The 23,305-nt window shown below is 32.6% G+C and overlaps 2 protein-coding genes across 2 annotated transcripts; both read right to left on the reverse strand.

Annotated features, from left to right (window-relative positions):
- Positions 1 to 609: 609 nt before the first annotated feature.
- On the reverse strand, positions 610 to 1,757 carry LOC146905236 (uncharacterized). The gene has a single exon (XM_085725237.1). It carries the CDS (start codon positions 1,560 to 1,562, stop codon positions 879 to 881), a length of 684 nt encoding a protein of 227 aa, XP_085581363.1. The 5' UTR covers positions 1,563 to 1,757; the 3' UTR covers positions 610 to 878.
- A 13,622-nt stretch (positions 1,758 to 15,379) lies between these two features.
- On the reverse strand, positions 15,380 to 22,138 carry LOC146905237 (glucan endo-1,3-beta-glucosidase-like). The gene is made up of 3 exons (XM_085730153.1): positions 21,071 to 22,138; positions 15,912 to 16,484; positions 15,380 to 15,638 (listed from the first exon to the last, which is right to left on the reverse strand). The coding sequence occupies exons 1-3, from the start codon at positions 21,518 to 21,520 to the stop codon at positions 15,603 to 15,605; spliced, it is 1,059 nt and encodes a 352-aa protein (XP_085586279.1). The 5' UTR covers positions 21,521 to 22,138; the 3' UTR covers positions 15,380 to 15,602.
- Positions 22,139 to 23,305: the final 1,167 nt, after the last annotated feature.

The following is a 23,305-nucleotide window of genomic DNA, read 5'->3' on the forward strand; positions in this document are numbered from 1 at the left end:
TTTTAAGATATTTCTTTTTGAGTAGGTCCCAAAATTTCCTAACTATAACCAACTTAAATTTATCAACCAATTCACCTATTTTTAACTATTAAAATATGGAGATCTATTAAGTATAGGTTTTTCACATATAAAATATAAATTATTACAAGGCCACATTATAATATAATTTGCTAGCCAAGAGTGTTTAAATGAGATGATACATGTCTCTTCTAACTTAACCAAGGTCCTCAGTTCGTATTCAGCATTAAACATGCAGCAGCGTTAAAACTCTTAGGAAGAGCTTACCTCCCATTTGGATCCCACAACACTCGAAGGATTAGTCTCCGCTATTGCGCGCAGAGGATACCCGATTAAAAAAAAATTATAATATAATTTGCTGAATGATCTACAATCTGTAAAAACAGCACTAATAACTAGCATTCAAGAAGGGATTGAAGAGAAACATTATCAAATTTCATGTTCAAGTCATATATAGATGAATTAGGAATATTTGTGATGTGATAAAACTCAGGAGATGCTAGAAAGTGCTATTGCAATGCCTGGAATAGCTAAAAAACAATTAGGCTAGCTAGCAAGAACAAAGATGTTGTCCTAACTCTTCTGTTAATGTCAGTGAAAAGGACAAATTTAACCTCAATTCAATCCCAAAACTTATTCAATTCTAAATTACACTTTCTTTTACCCTAAATTCAAAAATATTAAACAAATATAAAAATACAAATCAAACAAGATAATAATCAAAAAATAAACCAATAATAAACCTCCCAAAAAAAATTCCAAAAACTAAAAACCATGTTAACAAATTAAAATCCTAACAAGAATTATGAAAATGAGACACATCATATTAATATAACATATGATTTACTATTTAAAACTAATTAATGAGCCATAGCAACCTGATTTTGAGATTGAGAGTAATTAATACTTCTTTGATTTGGCATAGCAAGCATAACAGTATGATCCAAGAAATCTTTAAGCTCAACAACAGATTGAAGAATAGTCTTCAAATCTTCAGCACAAAGAAAACCAAAGCTTCCAATTTCTCTAACAGCATACACATAAAAAGTCAAACAACCTTTCCTGAATTTGAACCTAGCCATTTCAAAACCACAAAGACCCTTTATGAGTTTCTTGTTCACATCACCAAGAGCTATTTCATGTGGCCAAATTCTATCAACAGAACACTTCATAGCTTCAGTTTCAAACACAAACACAAGAACTTTTGATTTCTTTGATCCAAGCCCTAGGGTTAGTGTGTGCCATGCTTGATGTGCTAGGATTGTGAAATTTGTTGGCAAGAATGCTGTTGTTGAAGGGAAAGGAAGTTTTTTGTTGTCTTTTGGTTTTGTTGTTGGTGGGAAAGAAAGAACTTTGAGAAGTTCAAGAGGTTTTGCTTTTCTTATTGGAAATGATTTTACTATGAATTGGCCACCAAATCTTATACCTTTAACTTCTGAGGTTGGTTTGAAGGAGAAATCTGAGGTTTGTTTTGTTGTTTGAGAATTAGGATGTTGGTGTTTTTGTTTCTTGTTATTGTTCTTGTTCTTCTCTTTTTCTCCCATGGCTAATTGAGAGAGAAAATTGGTTTTTGTTTGATATAATTGATTGATATTATAAATGTCAATGGTATGGTGTGTAATATTTACTACTAGTACTAGGACTTAGTAGGTTTTTAATTTCTTGGTGTGTTTCTTTTTCATGACAGAGTAGATTGTATAGTCAAAAAGGAGGAAGATACATGGCATAAGTTTCAACATTTGTTTAAGAGTAATGATATTTTGACGTCCATTTGATGACAACTTTGTTGACAACCTTGTTTTTCTCACTTCTTATTGGTCAAAAACAATAGAGAGAGAAAAAGGAAGAGAGAGAATAACAACATCATATGAGTATGAGAGAGAAAGTTGTCCAAAAGTTGTCAAAAAGTGGTTGTCAAAATATCATTTCTCTTTGTTTAATCAAGAAAACAGGACTCTAACTAATCTTTTATGAATATAAATAGTGATATAGATATACGGATCAACTAATTAAATTAAAATAGTGAATTAATATTTCTATTAGTATCTCCAATGATTATTTTTTCAGTAATACACATACTAAGACCGTATAATTTGTTTTATGATTGATTTTTTGGAGAATTACTCTGCTTTTCGAGCTTAAAAACACCGCGTACCCTTGCATGCTCTTAGGTTGTATCTGAGGCCAAGTGAAAAGTACGACCGTTTTGGCCTCAAAAAATAAGGATGAAATTTGGACCTCAACAAAAAAAAATTAGGGTTCATTAGGCTCTAAAAAGAGTATTACTTTTCCCACCCTATGACCTTCTCGCGCGCCCTATGCAAATTACCAACATGCCCTTCAGAGTATCTATAAATTTTTCGGAATATAGAATCCGGACAAATGCGAAGTATAAAAGGAACTTCGCCCCCCATTTTTACAGTTTTACTTTCCCCATTCACTCTCTCTCTCTACATTATCCCAAATTCCGAAAACCACAAATCTTGTCCAAATTTGGAGTTTTCTTGCTCAAAAGCACCGCATTTCAACCCTTGTCAAACATCATGGAAGGTAAGTTCGATTTCTGTACTCATGCAAGTTCAATTAGTTCGTTTTTTTTTTTTGAATTCTGTTCGAATGCAATCCGGATTATGTTTTCCGGACTAGGTTGTTGCTCATCCGGATTTCGAAATCCGGACAAACCCAGAATGTTGTTTTGCTTCTGTTTTGTGCTGTTTGATTGTGTTGTTTGATTATGATGTTTGATTACCCTAATTTGAATGTTACAAAAGGTTCAACGTCTAATACTCAGCGCGTAAGGGAGGCAGGGCATGCTTCCCGTAGTAGAAGAGCGCGTAGGCAACAGATGGAGGCTGAAGGTGTTGTTCCTCCGAGGCGTTGGGGTGCTAGAGGACTCCGTGCTGATGTCGAGGATCAGCCGGAGCAGCAACAGTATATGCCCATGGAGGAGGAGCAGACTGATGTGGATTTGCAGCAAACGGAGGAGCAAGACCTTGAGGAGGAGCTGTAGGGTATGGACGAGGACATGGAAGATGCCGAGCCACAGCAAAGGCGAAAGAAGAAGGAGAAGGTGGTGGACCCTGAGCCACTAGATGACTATCCCGGTGGCCCACACCAGACTGACCTGCTGTGGAGGTACCATGTGCACGTGGCCAGGAAGGTGGCTGATGGCGTGGTATGTACTGTTAAACTCACTTTATATCTGAAGCTCACTTTATATCTGAAACTGCTTGGTTATGTACTGTTTATATCTGACAGGTTTATTTATTGTTAAATATGTTTGTGAAGACATGAGTTTAAACTCACTTTATTAATTTTAAATATTTGCAGTGGCGTGGAAAATTAAAATGCATCAACAACGGAAAGAAGATAGAGGCGATGCATGATGATGACACCAGACCTATCATGGCTGCACGGTGGTGGGAGAGCAGATTGCGTCGCACAGGCCTTGGTTGGCTCCAGGATACGAGCTACACGATTATTGATCATGGGCTGATTTGTGCGTTCGTGGAGAGGTGGCACGAGGAGACTTCCAGCTTCCACCTTCTGTTTGGGGAGATGACAGTCACACTTGATGATGTGGCCTTTTTGCTGCATATCCCCATTGGCGGCATGCTCCTGTCCCACGGGTCCATAACACGGGACGAGGCGGTGGAATGGATGGTGGAGTACTTGGGGTCTGATCTGGGTGATGCACTCAAAGAGGTCGAGATAACCAAAGGTGCACATTGCAGATTTAACTACTTGGAGAGGATATTCAAGGAGCGTTTGAAGGAGCAGAGGGATTTGGCGGACGAGTATGGTGTGACTGAGGAGGTGGAGAGGTTACGGGACCAGGCTGTCCGCATATATTTGTTGTACTTGGTGGGGATCACAATCTTCAGTGACAAAAGCCAGTGGGCTGTGGATGTTGTCTACCTGAAGTACTTCAGAGACCTTGATATTTGTGCTAGTTTTTCATGGGGAGCTGCGGCACTAACTCAGCTGTATAAGGAGCTCAACAATGCTGCACGTTGGAACACCAGTCAGGTGGCAGGATACCTGAGTTTGTTGCAGGTATAAATTAAGAACAATGTTTTGTTTTTTTTTTAATTTAAGTGTATATGGTTTGTATATTTATATGTGGTTGTCTTTGGTGCAGGCTTGGGTGTTTCATCACTTCATAGGTATGGGAAGCAAGGATGTCTGGGACAGATATGTGGAGAATCAGTATCCACGCGCGATGCTTTTTGTGCCACTGCATGGTTTAGGCACAGTGGACCACTACAGGAACTATCTAGATGCGCTGGATTTGACGAGGGTTGTCATGGCCCCATATGCTGCACACCATCAGGCACGTCCGTTTGAGCGGGTCAGCCTTTACTCTGGATGGCTGAGATGCGGAGACTGCATGGTGAGATATCTGCCGGAGAGGGTGCTTCGGTAGTTTGGATTTGTTCAGACCATACCGAGACATCCCGTTCAGAGTGCACCTGTTGATGTTAACTTGGCGGAGATCAAGAACCGCTTTCAGCGTGCACTTGATTATACGCTGACACCTCAGGAGTTGGGAGAGACTGCAGTTCATGGTGTGGAGGTAGCAGATGGATGCATTGAGTGGTTTTACCAGGTGTCTCATCCACGCATGATTCTTCCAGACATGCCGGTACCGGTGCCACAGCCACCAGAGCGTGAGGTCCTTGATGCCCGAGCTGCTCAAGATGATGGAGACCTTGCGTACTTACAGCTTAGCGGCAGGATAAGCCGCATCAGAGACCACATATATACTGTGATGAGAAGCGGTCTAGTGCCGAAAAGGACTGAGGAATGGCAACATTTGGAGGATGCGTTGAGAGAGGTGCATGATGCAAAAGTTTACCGTCGTCGGAGAGCTACTGTGGGTGGCAGGGGTGGTGGCAGAGGTGGTGGCAGGGGTGGTGGCAGAGGTGGCGGTGGTACGGGTGTAGTTATTAGGGGCTGATAGTATTGTTTTGTATGTTTATGTTTGTTACATTTTGAATTATGTAACACTTGGATAATTTTTAATGTTATGTAATCTTGGATAATTATTAATGTTATTTGATTAATGTTTTGTTCGAAAATTATGCTGTGTTGATGATTTTAATGTTATGAGTTCGATTTACTGTTAGAACATGTCACCGGCATGATATGTCTGTTTGGAAGCAAGCAAAATGCGCCAAAACAGAGGCTCAGCCAAAACAGATGACTTCTGCCTCTGTACTGATGCATTCCGGATTATATAATCCGGACATGTTTAGCGCATTCCGGATTATATAATCCGGAACTGTCCCTCACCACCCCCTTTTGTTGACTTTCAACGGGGTGATTTACATGTTTCGGATTATATATTCCGGAAGCTCTCTAACTTTTTCGGATTATATAATCCGAACCAATATTTTTTATAACTGGTATCATCATCCATCAGGGTGAATGGAGTGCTAAAATACACGAAAGAATCCGGATTAGATTTTCCGGAATCATTTCGGATTACATAATCCGGATCAGGGGTATTTTGGGAAAAAATAGGGCGCGCGAGGAAAGGCATAGGGTGGAAAAAGTAATACTCCTAAAAAAATTACTTAAATTCTAATGGAAGATGTGGTTGTTAGTAATAGACTTAATTCTTTGTTGATCATTTTATTGTAATGTTATAATGGGAGTTCAAATTTTTAGTCTTCCATTATCCCATACTCAGTGGCGGAGCCAGGAACTTTATAGAGCCTGGGTAAAAATTATAGAGTCAAGAATTCTTGTGTGCTCGCGTGTGAAAATATTGAGTTTGACCAATTTTTTTTTGAGCGGGTTAATGGACTACTTGGTTGGACCAAATATGAAAAAAGTATCGATTGAGCCCGGACGAGTGCCCGGACTCGCCGGGTGGTGGCTCCACCCATGCCCATACTCTTCCGTCAAAATCACTTTAAAAATTTAATTTAAATTGTAAATTCACCTTAAGCTACCAAATTCTCATAAACGATTCTACTCCATGAAAAGTTTTTATACCCTTAGAATGCATAATGAATATAAGTGAAGTTTATTCACAATTCTGTAATTCGTTACACATCACTTTCCAAGTGTTTTGCAGTTTCACGAGCGTCAAGAGTGACCAAACAATATTGTATTGAACTAAATGTGAATAATAATTAGTTTATAGATGAGGGGATTCTTGAAAGGGATGGAGTGAGAAATTGAATTTAGGAGGGACCAAACATAAAAGAGAAATTTAGTGAAGAAAAAATAAATTTTTAAATGCACAACTTATATAAAAAAAATTATCGGATATATCTGAAGTTAATATTGTCAAACAAACATAAAAAGAACTAACATTACTTTTAATAAATTAATTTTTATGTTTATTATATTTTGCTTAGTTAGAAGGCTTTTGTGGGGTATTCTGAGTTAGAATTCTCAATTTATTTTTATAAATGGAGAGGATATTTACTCAGTTGCTCTTTGCATATGCTCATTCCTCTTCTTTTTTTTCTTTTTTTTTTTTAAAATTTGGTTTTGTGCACAACCCTACACGGGTTCGCTAAGTTGTGCACGTAATGAGTGTTTGTTTGTTAGAATTAATTAGGGTTGATTTACTTGGTTTGATTTATCACGTTCTATTTCCGTTTGAGTTGTACCTGTGTCAGATCTAATGTCTCCAATCTATGTATCTCTTTGTTTTATTTAATATTTTTTTCCTTGTCTAAAAAAAACTCACAGTTATTATATAGAAATATATGGCAAGAAGAGAACGGGGAAAAAAAAATTATATTATAACACCTATCAATGCTTTCATGCAGGCACCAAACAAAAAGTTATGATTGTACCAGAAATAAGCTTGTAACCAACCCAGAAAGGAAAAGAAAAGGCTACCGGTTGTTGCTATTATCGTCTAATCTAACCAATCCACCTAAATTAATACAAAGATAATCAACAACAACACTTCATTTTCTCTCTCACTCTTCCCCTCCCTCTCCAACAAGTCGGTCCTAGTTTTTTCTTCCAGTTTCTTCATTGAGGGGTGGTTTTGGGTCAATTTTTGACCTGAAATCACCCCCTCATCATTTTTTTCTCTCTGTTTCAATCTAAATAAGTGATTTTCACATAGATCTAAGTTTTTTCATTGTGATTTCATCATCTAAGTGTGGTGGTTTGTTGTTCGTCGTCTTGTGCGGCGCTGTTTGATTTCCCGTCTTCTTGCGGTGTTCATTTTATTCATCTTGAAAGATCGATTTTTCAATCAAAGATTTGGGTGTCAACGTTGCAGATCCGGAGACCATGGATATTCCGGTCACTTTAATTTTATCATATATTTTTGTAGGCATTATGTCGTTATATGCTATTAACTTGGATGTTGTGAGTTTGTTTGCAGATTCATCTTTTACGTTTTTAGCGGTGTTGAATGATGTAATCTCTCGATTTGAATGAATGAATATCAATTTGTTTTTGTCAAAAAAAAAAAAAATACAAAGATAATCAACACATTTTTTTAGGAAATAATCAAATTCATAGTTCCTCCTAAAAAAAGAAAAACAAATTCATGTGTGTTTGTTTCAAGTTATAATTGTAGATGGAATAAAATCATAAAAACATAAATGCCTATTTTATATATAAAAAAAAAAACATAGATGCCTATGTTTGTTACAAGTTTACTAAATTTTATTCCCGGGTATAAAATGTTCCCAGAAATAGAAAAATTTTCCCAAAGAAAATTATGGGAATAAAGTTCCCATGGAGAGGGGAATAAAATCATGTATAATTACCTATTATAATCTCTAGTTTTAAGGTTCCTTGGAATATTATAAGGTTAACCAAACATATTTTTTTCTAAATACCAAGGAATAAAATTCCCATCTTTATATTCCAAGGTATGTTATTCCTAGGAATAAATTTGGTAAACTTGAAACAAACACATAGTCCAACTGATCAATAGGATTAATTTTAATGGAGAGAACCAATGAAAATTGAAAATTATACTCAACTCGCTTAAACTTATTATCTTTTATAGAGGACCCCGTGCACTAGTTAATATTTTCCATTTTCTTATTAGGTGAAACTCATGCAAGTTTCACACTTTAGAAATGGATCCTACATAAAATGGAGCGACCCACATAAATTTCATCCAATAAGAGAGGTATGGTTAGAGAGAGTTCGACCTTTGGTTTTTGTATATTAAGAAAATTTAGTCAGAATGAAAAAACCCACCTTGCATGTCAGACAAATTCTCTAACAAAGATTAGTCACTCTTAAATGACAATGGTAACTACGTACATATAACACTCTGAAACCCAGATACTTCAAAATGGACGACATACCGTATTAGATACATATCCTGTACCGATACCTGTCTGATACATCCCGATACGTATCGGGAGAGTATCCGGAGATTAAATTTTATTTAAAAAAAAACAATTGTTCGATACTTTTAGATACATCGGGGATACGCGAGCGATTGACGGTGGAAAATCGATACGCGCGGATACATGATGTTTCTATTATTTTGAGATATATGTAATTGACTAAGTAACAATGTTATTCTTTTGAATATATCGTATATGTAATTGACTAATTGTCACTTTTTTTATTATCAATATTACTTATAATTATATTTTTGTTCTTGTCTGCGGTCTGTTTTGTGTTTTTTTTTTGTTTGTTTGAGAATGATGTTATCATTGATTGTCATGTGAAGACAATTTTATTGTTGTGCCTTATCATTGTTCTGTGTCTTTTTTGTCTTAGTTTTGCTCCTGTTTTTTTTTTTTTTTGAGTTCCATAGTATTTTGAGTTTTAATATGTAGTTTAAATCTAATTTTTTTTATTAAAGTATCACAGCTGTATCGTATCTTGAATTTTAAAATTTTCTCTTATCAACGTATCGATCGGTGCATTATCGTATTCGTATCGTATCAGATATCCGGACTTCATAGATATAACATGACGATAAAAAATATTAATTTTTTTTTGTTGGTCAAGTAGGTGCTCACACAATTTAATTGTGGTGAAGTGAGGTGTCTGTGGTTCGAACCCCAACCTCTGCATATAATATGTAATATCCCTACCAACTGAGCTAAGCATACGGGGATAATATGCAATATATAATATGCAATTCTTGATTAAAAATAATTATCATTTCCAGTAATTTATAAGCATAGCATGTGATGCCCTGGATTTGTGCTCATTAATCATAATTACCCTGCAAATGAGTTCACAATAAAGGTTGGGACCACATAATGATGATCTCAAAGATAAAGGAACGAAGTTGAGCTGCTTCCAGCAGCCATTATAGCACCCATTTGTTTAAAGGTCTTGGATAAAATTAAACTAATGCTAGAAATATTAATTTAAATTGTTCACTTCGTGTATATCAATATTTTATAGCATTACTTCTATAAAATAATATAATCTCTGTTAACATATATAAAATTCAATAGGGTTATCACTGGTCACTCATTAGGGAGGACTTCTTCATCTAACTCATTGAAAAATATGTTGGATTCAAAATTTTAGAGGGTGTTGGTAGAAATGGATATTGGAATCAAAATTTTCAAGCCCGAATCTATTGGATCTCCAACAAATCAGCCCAACACTTAGAAGATTGCTAAGCGTGCGCCACACTATTGCTCATCACATCAGGTCGTAACTTTTGATGGACATATTGTTTTTTTTTTTTTGCCTAAAATATAGATTGGATTTTAGGATTTAAGGTGCGTTTGTTTTACCTTTAAAGAAAATAGATTTTGTGTTAAAAAAATCTCTTTTAGAGATTTTGAAAAAAAATCTGAAATTCTTTGTGTTTATTTATTGTAAAAAAAAGTCAATTTTTTTTTAAAAAAAAAGATTTTTAACTAGTTCATGTCTTACCTCCTTATGCTTAAAAAAATATAGATTTTGAGAAAAGCTAATCCTAATAGCTTTTCATTTTAGAGTCAAAATAGATTTTTTTTTAATAAAATGATTTTTCTAAAAATCATAAACAAACAATTAAAAATGACAAAAGTGGTTTTTTTTTTTACTAAAAAAAATCTAAATCAAACGGGACCTTAATGTTGTATTTAAAAAGTTTCTTTTAGGCGCAAGTCTATATCGTAAAAGTAATTAAGTTTTTAATGAAAAACAGATAAGAATAATTTCAGTAATGTGTTTTCAGTAATATCTTGTTCCATTTTGCCTTGTTAAAAAAATATATTAATAATTTGTCTTGTCCATTTTGTCATGTCAAAGGTGGAGCTACATGTTGATTCTAGTGTGGTAGTGCATACATTGCAGTTTGGGAAGGATGGGAGTCCTGTTGTTTGGCGACTCATCCAAGAAATTTGTAGATTGCTGACTTTGGAGCGGGAAATTAAGGGGTGTCATTCTTATCGCGAGGCAAATACATGTGCAGATGCACTTCCAAATATGGGGTGCAATCATGGTCCTGCAGGTTTGCGAGCGTATGAGGTGTGCCCCGCTAGGCTTAATTTATTGATGCTAGCTAATGTTATGGGGATAGCGACCCCTAGAGTTGTTACTATTTAGTTTTTTCTTCCTTTGGGCTTAGACCCCTTTGTTTCGAAAAGAAATAAAAAATTATACATTGTACCAAAAAATAAATTAATGTATACATAAAATAGTTGTGTATTAAAATTATTTGTAGTTGATTGTATTAAAATTATAAGGTACTAGAGTAAAATCACCAAGATTAAAATATATATTTTGTTGAAAAGATTCATGAGCTATGCATAATTAAGATTTTTAAAAGTGTCTGACTTCATAGTGAAGGGTTATTGATTTTATATATCCTTCTTTTAGTGATGCCATATTACCTGATCTTTTCCTATGTTTGGAGTAGATTCAATTTACATAAACTTCTTTATTAAGGTTGTCTGTTGTTAAGGAAACGACAGAATCAAGAAAAGTGTCTTACCAAACAGACAACAAAAATTACGGTATATATGAATGATGGAGTATGTAGAAGATAGAATAGAAAGCGATGTTATTGTTAAAGATGTTTCTTGTTTGTTATTGACATGAGAGGAATATATAATGTGAACAATGCCGATATAAATAGGAAAAGAAAAATCAGTGGTAATAGAATGCAACGGCTATATACATGCTTTAAGCATCTCTTTAATTCTTCATTTAGAAAAAGGAGTGAAAAATATCAATCAATTATAGTGCTTCATAGTCTATGAATCACTGACATTCATAAGATTAAGCGTGTCCCGATGTCGGACATCCGTTAGTGTTCAACATCAACACGACATCGACACATAATTATACCGAATTATGTAATTTTATCAAATTATTAGCATCAACACTTCAATAATTATACTAAATTATGTGATTTGATCATATTATCGGTATCAACACTTAAGTGTCGATGTCTTATCTGATGTCCTTGTATGAATCCTTACATGTAGTTTACAGTAAAGTTTCTTTCGTTGGTAGATTTTTTATTCTTTTTTGAATAACATTAAAGATGTTTGTAATAGTTCTTTCAAAGTTTAATCTACTCCATTTTGAAAGTAAAAATCTATTAGCAAATTGTTTCGTTTGAGCTTTAGTTTCTTCTCTGTTTTTTTTTTTGGTAGATAAAGAGGGCCAAGTCCCAAGCTTCTTCTTTTTTTTATTTATTTTTAAACAAAGCAAAATAGAATATATTTATCAATAAGAAATCATTCTATCTAGCACAAGACGTACTAGAGTAGAACAACAAAATTTTACAAATAGAAATTGATCCGAAAGGAACCAACCAAAATGAAAGGAAAACCACTAGCCAATAGTCAATAAGGAAAAAGGACAAAGCCATCAACTATAGGCTTTGTTTGGTAAAAATAGCAGATAACTGATAAGCTAGCTGATAGCTTATAGCTTATAGCTGATGGCTGATGGCTGATAGCTGATAGCTAATAGCTGATGACTGATAGCTGATAAGCTAGTTAAAGGGTTTGGTAAAATTAGCGGTTCAACTAGCTGATGAATGTAAAATTACATAAAAGGGTATTCTTAATTCATAATAAAATTTATATCAATGATATTTAAGTATTTAGAATTTCATAATTTAAATTTACTTGTTTGAAAAAGTAATTTAAGTTTATTAACTTAATGTATCTTTTATATTATAACTTATATTTTATTTGCTAAAAAATTATTTTATATTTATTTTTATTTAAGTGTTTATATTTTATAAAATTAAACATAAAAATTGACGGTTACTAAATGTATTATTTTTTGATGTAAAAATTGGCACACAATAATGAAATTGGCAAACAATTTTTTAGAGGTAAATTCAGTTCAAAAATAGGAAGGTATATTTTCATTAAATAAAAAAACACATATGAAGATTATATTGTATATATCTAAAAAAAATGAAAATGAAGTGGAAGGAAAATAGATGTTAACAAAGCATTTATTTTTTAAGGCACGAGACAAATATTATTCACAACCAAATTAATTTTCTACTAATAAACCAAAAAATTGTGAACCAAAAATAAAAATATAAACTGTGAACCAAAAAATTGGACTATGAATATAATAAAAAATAGAAGGAAAATAACTAAAAATAAATTGCAACGTAGAAAAACGGAGTACAAATGTCAAGAATAAAAAAAGAAAATCAATAAATTATAAAGGGGTAGAATGGGTCTTTAGAGAAAATAGCAAGGGTAAAGATGGAAGAAAAAATGATAAGCTATAAGCTCAAACGCTACTTGAAGTAGCTTCTAAAAAATAGCATATAAGCTCCTGAAATAAGCTATAAGCTCGTTGTAAAAAAGCGTTACCAAACAGAGCTTTTATTGCCAGACAAGCTTATAAGCTATCAGCTATAAGCTATAAACTCTTTTTTGGGTGTTACCAAACAAACCCATAATAACCAAAAGTAATGTTAGCGTATTTTGCCTTCAACCACCAACAAGGAATCAACTTAATTTTGTCCAAGTTGAAAAATTGAGTCTCTCTTATTTCGAAATAATCAACTATTCCTTTCTTTCCAAATTACCAAGGCACATGAAAACCAAATTATATGCATTTTAGATTGCCTAGTTTTTGACGCGTTTGATGAATGCCCAACCTGAATAAAGTAGGCTTAAATATGCCAACCGTCCCTGTAATTTGGGCGAGTTTTGATTTTCGTCCCTGTAAAAAAAAAAATTTTAAATACATCCCTGTAAAAATATTTTTGTTTTAAAAAGGTCCCTGGCCCCACTTCTAGCATGAGCTGGCATGGTTATGGCCACGTGGCAGTTGCTGACTGTGCAACTTTTGCCACGTGGCGCTGACGTGGCATGCCACATAATTAAATTTTGTTTATTTTTTTTCAAAATTCTAAAAAATCTTTTTTTAAATTAAAAAAATCCGAAAATAGATTTAAAAATCGAAAAAAAAAACTGAAAATTAAATATTTTCGATTTTCAATTAAATTTTTTTCTTCAAAATTCTGAAAATTCTTTTTTTTTTTAAATTAAAAAAATGTGAAAATAATATTAAAAATCATAAAAAAATTTAAAAATCTGAAAAAAAACTGAAAATTAAAATTTTGATATTTAATAAAAAACTGAAAATTAAATTTTCGATATTTAATTAAAAAAAATTTTCGAAATAATGAAAATTCTTTTTTAAAAATTTAAAAAATCTGAAAATAAATTTAAAAATCATGAAAAAATCGGAAAAAAAACTGAAAATTAAATTTTTAAATACACAAATATTCAAGTAATTAAACTGAAAATTAATTTTTTTTAAATTTATTTTTAAACTGAAAAAAAAATAAATTAAATTTTTTCGAAATACACAAAATTCTTCCTATTCTGGTCTACTTAACACTTTCACATGCATTAATCCTAAACGATTATTCAACAGAATCAGTCTATGAAATCCTTAAACAATATGATTTCCCAGTTGATAATACACTGAACTTGTCTGTTTTTTTGTTTAGCCTGTCGCTTAGAATATCGGTTGGAGAGTCAAAAATTATTAAAAAAATCTGATTTTTTTAAAAAATCATAATAATAATTTCAAAAAAAATTTCCGATTATATAATTTTAAAAAATATAATTTTTTGGAAATATGAAAAAAAATGGAAAATTATATAATTTTTTAAAATCAGAATATATAATTTCGAAAAATATTTAAAAAATCTGATTTTTTAAAAATCGTAATATTAATTTCGAAAAAGAATTTTCAAAATATGATTTTTAAAAATCGTAATATTAAAAAATCAGAATATGATTTTTAAATTTATTTTCAGATTTTTAAAATTTAAAAAAAAAATTCAGAATTTTGAAAAAAAACGTATTTTTTAATTAAAAATCGAAAATTTAATTTTCTTATTTTTTTTATGATTTTTAAAAGAATTTTAGAATTTTGAAAAAAAAAAATTTTAAATAAAAATCGGTAATTTTATTTTCCGTTTTTTTCCCATTTTTTTCAGATTTTTTTAATTTTTTTATGATTTTTTAATTTATTTTCAGATTTTTTTAATTTAAAACAGAATTTTAAAAATTAAAAAATATATTTAATTATGTGGCATGCCACGTCAGCGCCACGTGGCAAAAGTTGCACAGTCAGCAACTGCCACGTGGCCAAAGCCATGCTTGGTCAGCAAAAAAGTGGGGCCAGGGACCTTTTTAAAACAAAAAAAAATTTACAGGGATGTATTTAAATTTTTTTTTTTTACAGGGACGAAAATCAAAACTCGCCCAAATTACAGGGACGGTTGGCATATTTAAGCCAATAAAGTAATATGAAATACAGAAAGGATCAACCGAAGATATACCACTCCAATTACGGACAAGGTACCAAATAGAACTGAAATGATGATTCAAGTTCCCCACAAGCACTCACACAAAGCTGAGAGCCGTGAGGAATGATGCCTCGTCTAAATAGAGTGACCTTGGAAGGAAGCTGATTGCGAAAAAAAACGTCAAGAAAATAATGAAACCTTCAGAGGGACCTCCTTATGCCACCGTCACTCCGACATAAAAGTATGAACATATTGTTCTGAATGAGCTAGAAAAAGATACGCACTGCCAACTAAATAACCAACAACCGAGATGTTAAAAGTTATAAGTATATATTAATTGGAAAAGAATTCTCTCTTATGTGATTTTCACATGAGAGGATTCATTCCCATATATAGATAGACTTGTGAAGTAAACATTCATTTCAACTCAAATTTAAGTAATGGTTCTGCTATTTGGCCACACGAAAACGACACAGTGTAGTACTGTTCATGTTGTGCTAGGTGGTTAACAACACGTAAATACTCGGTCAGTTTAGATCAGTATTTGTTTAATCACTTATTAGTATTTTAACAAAAATATTATATTTTTTCTAAGCCACATACTAATGTTAATGTTAATGAAATGAGATGTTTCTGTTTATCAAATAGTTATAGCCACAAACGAGCATTATATTATATTAAATTAAGCATGAAATGTCATGCCAATGTTAACATCTTTTTACCTAATATACAATAATCAACACAACAACCCCTCCAAAAAATAAATCAAGACAACAAGTACATGAATGCATAATCACAAAGCCACATTCACTCCATTTTCCCTCTTCTATTCAGATGATTAGATTTGACCTTGCCTTTCTGATTATGACCTTCAAGAAACATGCTTAGATTCTACATTTATCATGGCCTGCAAATAAGAATAACAAAACATAAATTGTTAGCAACAATTATGCATATATATTTGAGAAAACTTAGATACAACGAATATATTCCTTCTTGTGACACGTGTTAGCATCTGACACTGACCGTCGTTGACACCGGTTCTATTATGAAGAAAAAAAAATGGAATCTTTAAATGTAATCTCATGTGCTACTAACAATTATATATAGTTTCATAAAAAATTTGAAACAAAATCAGAAGAAAGCACTAAAGTATAAAAGTGAGAAAAAAGAAAATAACCTGTGCATTGCGCAAGATTCCAGAGTCATAAACAGGAGAGAAATCAGGCCGAAAGAGACCCCAATTACGCTCAGCAATCGGACCAGGTTTCTGATTCTCATTAAACAAAGCAAAAAGATAAGTCTCAAACCTCCTGTTTGGCATCAACGGCGTGCCTCTTGCCTCCAAATGCCTGATCAAATGACTATTATAACTCTGAGCATTCGAGACGCTACATGCATCCGAACCATCACAAACTGAAGGCCAGCCCGTTTCGCCAACAGCAATGTCCACGCTACCATGACCAAGTCCCTTCATTGCTGAATAAACAGCGTCCATTAAAGCGTCAAATTGGTTTGTGTACCTTATATTGGTGTACATGTCGTTTAATCCGCGGTTTGTTCTGAATAACGTGAAGTTCACGTTCTTTGGATTGTAACGGAAATATGGATATGGGTTAACCATAAAAGGTGCTTCTGTTTCCCTTAGAAATTTCAACATTGGTAATATGTGTTTTTGGAAACCTCCTCTGAAGCATCCGCCACTTGGTGGTAATAAATCTCTCATTATTATTAATGAGTGAGCTGTAGTAACCTGAAAAAAATTTGTACAAAATTCAGCTCAAACTTTTGTTAATTCAAAATTCCTAATTCAAATGAGTAAATAGTCAAAGACCCCCCGAAATTGCAAGGTTCATCAAATACCCCCGTGTAGTTAACGAAACATCAATTACCCCCCCAAAATTGCTTAACAATGATCAATTTCGTTCAGCCGTCCATTTCTGCCGTTTGAATGGACGAAATTGATCATTGTTAAGCAATTTCGGGGGGGGGGGTAATTGATGTTTCGTTAGCTACAGGGGGTATTTGATGAACTTGCAATTTCGGGGGGGGGGGGGGGGGGGGGGGTCTTTGACTATTTACTCAATTCAAATTGATGGAACAAACAACTTTTCTATTTTTTATATTTGTTAAGGAAATTAATGGTGTTGTAGGTAAAGTATTCAACTTAAATCTTGAATTTCTCTACCAATATAACTATATGGAATTATTTTTGTATGGTCACAAAATCAAATATAAATGACTTAAATACGTGTACGGTCCCTACAAATAGGTCGAGGTTGAATTTTAGTTCTTTACTTACTAATCTTCTCAATTTGCCACTGCAAATATTAATCACTTAGAATTTGGTCCTAATTACGTTTTTTGGTGAGGTGGAGGATGATTAGAAACATGGCACTTATGTGGCATGTGGTGACTGGGTAGGACTGATGCCACGTCAGCAAAGCTACCTGAAAGGACATTTTTGCCCTCGATGAAACTAGACATGTGCAAAATGACCATTCTACCCCTTTCTTCTTCTTCTCTTCCATCACCACCAACACCATCAATCTGTGCAATCGAATGCAGATCCTCAACACTCACAATTCTTCGACTTTTGCCATTCCAAAACCAAATCAACAATGGAACTGATATCAATTTATGTATTAGAATAACCAAAATTTTATTTTATAAAGCTATGAACATAGCAAGATATGGAATTAAATTCATTGCAGCAAGAAACAACGTTGAGAATATTCATCTCAGCCATGCCAAACAGAGCCAGTGGTAACTCCACACCCTTTCCAAAACTCGAATCTGAAGCTACAACAACAAAATTGAAGCCGACACCATGAGAGCACAAAAAGAGGTTGAAGAGAAAGAATGAAATTGAAGAGGGAGAATTGGTTGGTGGTGTTTCATGAAGTTCTTTCATGAGAAGAGGGAGAATGAAATTGAAGAAAATAAAGAAAAAAGAAAATAAATTAATCGTGAAAGAGAGAATAAAGGGAGTAAAAAGGGTTGGACATGAGAGTTAATGGAGTTCTTTCATTTAAAGAAGGGTTGTTTTGAAGAGAGAAGAAGGAGGTTCTGAGTTCTCACGCGGGAAGAAGAGAGAAGAAAGCCAGGGGTATTTTGGGCATTCTACACGTGTCTTGGCTCATTAAGGACAAAAAAGTCATTTGACCGGTGTTTTGCTGACGTGTCCTGAGTCATACCTAGTCACCACATGCCACATAAGTGTCATGTTGCTAATCATCCTCCACCTCACAAAAAACGTAATTAGGACCAAATTTTATGTGATTAATATTTAAAGTGGCAAATTTGAAGGATTAGTAAATACATGGACTAAAATTCAACATCAACCTCTTTGCAGGGATTATACACATATTTAAGCCAATATAAATCTCTAAGGCATACTCACAACTAGGGATGGGAATAGGCCAGGCCAGACTTTTTCTTAAATAGAGAAGGCCTAGGCTCCATACTAGTTTAGCTTAAAAGGTCAGGCCACAGGCCTATCAAAAAGCCTCTTAAGTCTATTAGGCCGGCCTTTTTAAGTAATATGAATAATATTATTTATTATTATATTATATTTTGTACATTGAATTAAAATATAAATTTATAATCTTTTTTTAATAATTTAAGCTTTATTAGTATACATTAATTTTTTGCATATATAAATGTATTATTCTTTAAAAAAAAAGTACTATTATAAATTAGAATTGAAATATGATACAATATATAGTCGAACTCCCTAAAACCTCGTGTTGATTATCAAGAGTTTAATGTAACTGAACTATTAATTCGCTAGTCCATTTAAACTTAGACTACATTGCTTATTTAAAGATGTTCATAAGATATAGGCTTTTAAACAGGCTAGCAGATCGTATTAGGATTTCAGAAGGCCAGGCTCAGGCCTAAAAAGTAGGCCTATAACAGGCCGCATGCCAGACTTAGGCTTCAAAAAAATATGGCAGGCCATACTCAGGCCTTACAAAGCCTAACTCGGCCTAGCCTATTCCCATCCATACTCACAACATATTAATTATACCTTTTAATTATTTTAAAAATAATCAAAAAGTTAATTCAACATATTACTTTTTTGTTAGTGTCCAAGACTAGGGACTAATTTGGTATTATATTTTGTTTGTTTGCAAAAAAAATTGTTTAAATTGGAATATCATATCAAACGGTCTATAAACATAATTTAAAATCTGAATGACAACCAACTGTATGTTAAGTTAAAAGTGCACATTGTCAAACATGTCATCTAATATGGGACGGATGGAGTATGTAATAATAACACGTGAACTTGTCTCCCAAGGACAAAAGCTAGCAACATTCAGATCTTACCTCAAAACAATCATGACACTTTTTCTTTAACAAGCTTCATTCAATTTTTCACTTATCAACTTATAAGCAAAATTTAGCATTTTAGATTCATTCAATAAATGATGTATGTGGTTTTAGTATAGGCCACATACATCATTTATTGAATGAATTTAAAATATCAATTTTTTCTTATTATATTGACGAGAGAATGTACGCAATTGTACTTGTCGTAATGAATTCAATTTTTTCTCAGACTATTAAATAATTTTTACTCATGTTACCACAAATAATTTTACAGAAATAATAATAATTTTTTTTTGTCAAGAACGGTTCAGATGAGTTATGTTTGATAAAAAATTGATTTACTCAAAAATAGAACTTAGATTTTTATCAGAAACAGATTTCTTAGATCTCTTTTTTTATTTATAAGGGATTGGATTGATTTTTTTTAAAGGATTGACACATGAATAAATAAGTTTTATTTTTATTTTTATAATTCATAAGTTTTTATTAATGAAAATTATATTCTCATAAGTTTTTTTTCTTCATAAACTACAACAACAAACTTATAAATAAAAACTCATTTATAAAAGCTGTTTTGCAAAAATTCAAAAATAAACAATTCCAAACGTATCCTAAATTTTCGTAAAATATCTTATGAATAAGTTTTTGTGTTAATTCATAAGTTTTTACTAACCAAAATTATATTTTCATAAGTGGTTTTCACATAAACTACATGAGAAGCTTATCAATTAAAACTCATTTATTTATTTGTATAAGTTGTTTAAACTCAACGATATACAAATCCAAACTTACCCTAACTTTATTTGTGTCTTACAAAAAGTAGTATAAACATTCTAGCTAAAGGTGATATATATATATATATATATATATATATATATATATATATATATATATATATATATATATATATATATATATGAGGAGGGATCCATTGACTCCAAGAGTAAGTCTAAAGACTTACTCCAAATCATGACCCTTGAATCTAATGTTAATGAATGACTGTGATTAATCATTAATAATCCCTACCATAAGATTGTTTTGTTCCTTCTTCTCAAACAACTCACAAATTACATTGTTGTAATTAATTTCTACTAATCCTCACCGTAATTTTTCTATTCATTCTTCCCAAATAACCTAACACCTTCTTTCTAAATAACCATGAACCAACACAAAAACCTCAATCCTCAGCTAATCGGTATACTCTTGATAGCATGTCGTTTGCCTTTATCTCAATATACTCAATGAGAAAGACATTGAATAAATCACATTAAGTTGTGGAATCGATCCACACCTATGAACCTGGATATGCCTTCAACCTTCGAGAATTGTCTTTGAAAATCTGCATAGTAAAATTTGGTGATCCATGAATTTCAAAGCATGATCGATCCACACATGGTAATTAGGTGATAGCTTTATGATTTTGTCAATAACTTTATTGGATATCAAAATTCTAGACAATCTCCATGTTGATCTTCTATTGAATAAATAAAATTCTATTGATTCAAAAAAATCATTATATCCTTCTTGCACACTATGGCTGACATACCGCATTTAAATTGATTGTGTTTTACGATGTAATTTGTGAGTTGTTTGGGAAGAAGGAACAAAACAATTTATGGTATGGATTATTAATGATTAATCACAGTCATTCATTAACATTAGATTCAAGGGTCATGATTTGGAGTAGTCTTTAGACTTACTCTTGGAGTCAATGGATCCCTCCTATATATATATATATATATATATATATATAGCTAAAAATAGAGAAAGTCTATCATGGTTACAAATATAAATGTACAGTGTTTAGGCACACACACATAAAAATATTTTTTCTAATAATAAAAGAGAACTTGATAATAAAATGATTTAGTCTTTTGAAAAAAATGTTTTTGATGTATGTGTGACTAAATACTATGCATTTATATTTGTGTCCATGCAAGAATGCCTCCTAAAAATAAATGCAATTTTAGAACGAAGAACAAAGATGAGAATTAGATTTACCTTAATATCGTTAATACCCTCAGCAACAAGAGCAGAATGAAGAGTTCTCATAGCAGGAACAAGACCACGAATCATATTACGATCACCCGAATTAAGAACTTCATTACCAACAAGAATATAATTAATCTTAGTAGCAGGATAAAAAGTCTTAATCTTCTGCACAACCCATTGACGTGCCGAATTAATATTTCCTAAGGTAGCAATATCCCGGTTCGGCGCCGTAACTGTTACAGAAATCCCTGTATTAGCAAAAGCTTGAAGAATCTGTGGATTCACGTCAAAGATCTTTACACGATCAACGATCGTGTTTGTTTTTAAGAAATTTGCCACGACTGCTGGTGGTGGAAGGTTGTCTCCTAAGGTACCGTAGTTAACCCCGATGGAGTTAACTACGGTAACTGAGACATGGAGGAGGAAGAGGAGGAGGAGGGTTGTTGTTTTTGTTGTCATGTTTTTTTTTTTTTTTTTGAGGTTGTTGTTTTTGTGTTTGTGATGAAATGTGGGATACAACGGTCTTATATTAACGTTTGTGTTTATTTATAGGTGAGTGGATGAGAATAGATTACACGTTTGGAGGGTTTGAGTTGAGAACAGGTGGACCTTTTTTTAGGACTATGGACATGAGATACTTAGATCAAATCCAAATAATACTTTCAAGATCCAAGTGAAGCCTAATGAGAACCATGAAGAACCAACTGAAGAATGGTACATAATGAGGCCATTGTTACCTAGCTTTCAGAGATTATATATGTGTATTGAAGGATGCAAGAAAAGTTTCCTAAGATGCAAGTCGTACATTGGACTTGATAGATGCTTCTTAAAAGGCTAATATGGTGGAATGATATTAGCAACTAGTTGTAGGGATCCAAATGATCATATGCTTCACATAGCAATAGCCATGGTTGAAGGTGAAACCAGAGATTCTTGGACATGGTTTCTAAATTTGTTGATCAATGACTTGGGGGTACAAATTTCTGGAAAAAAAATCACATTGATGTCTGATCAACAAAATTCACTTATTAGTATTTTTAACAAAATCAATATTTTTTTTTTTAAAGAAAATTCTATGATGTAGTTATGAGAATGACTTTTCTGGTGAAATTAACTTTATAGCCAATCATTGAGCATTGTGTATTTAATCTATATTACGTCAAATTATATGGTGTATTGCACATTTGCCCATAAGGTGTGTCATTATATCTTTACTTATTGCAATTCAATCCCTGATTAAATCAAAATTAAACATTATTATTATTATTATTTTTATTATTATATTTTTATTTTATTTTGTAAATCATAAAGCTTATGCATCTAAACTATCAAATCTTTTTCTTTCCATGCTGTCTGCGTCAGGATTCAAATCTTTTGGATAATGGTTTATTGTTGTGTTGTGGTTGATGATGCTTACAAACTGTCAAGGAATTTTTCTTCTGAATGTGTGAATTGACTTCAGGAAGTGCATAAACCGATTTCAAAACATAGACTCTAACGACGAAAATTGAATAGCATGTATCAAAATGATTCATTTATGTATCAATAATGCAATAATTATTATTGGCTAAACAAAATAACTTTTTCAAAAAAGTCAATTTCTTGACTGCACCGTAGAAGTGTCATTTTCCTAAACTACAAAGAAAAATATCTACGTTAATGACATGCAAATGTTTGGTTAATTCAGCTCATTTCGATTGATGTGAACTCATTGAGCACCTCTACCTACATTTTGTTAATGTTAATGGGTAACATAGTTGTCACCTTAGTTTAATTTGGAATTACTTTGCGAATTTGCGAGATCACTTCTTGTTTTACTTTGTATAAATCGCATTAGGTGCCACCTAATGTATGGTGCCACCTCACCTTCATTTTTAATTGCTAACTTAGTAACCGGTTCAGTAGGTTTAACAATTATAAGTTAAAGGACCAAAACGAAACCAAAAAATAAGTTAAGGGACCAAAATGAAACCAAAAATAGTTAATAACCAAAACGAAACCAAAAAGTAACTTAAGGGACCAAATTGTAACGTTAATAACTTATGGGACCAAAATGTAACCAACAAATGGGACCAAATCATTAATTAAGCCATTATTTTTTTATTTTTAACACTTTTTTTTACTCGCTTGACACTTTTTTTTTTTTTACAACTAAAAAAACCTTTTATTATTATTTCCATCATCACTTGAAATTGAAAACGAACGAAGAACAACCACCCAACTGGAATTATGGAACATCCTTTG

This window comes from Medicago sativa, chromosome 7 (assembly GCF_051527215.1).
Source record: "Medicago sativa cultivar Bolivia chromosome 7, Bolivia_mono, whole genome shotgun sequence".
NCBI classification, from domain to species: Eukaryota; Viridiplantae; Streptophyta; class Magnoliopsida; order Fabales; family Fabaceae; genus Medicago; species Medicago sativa.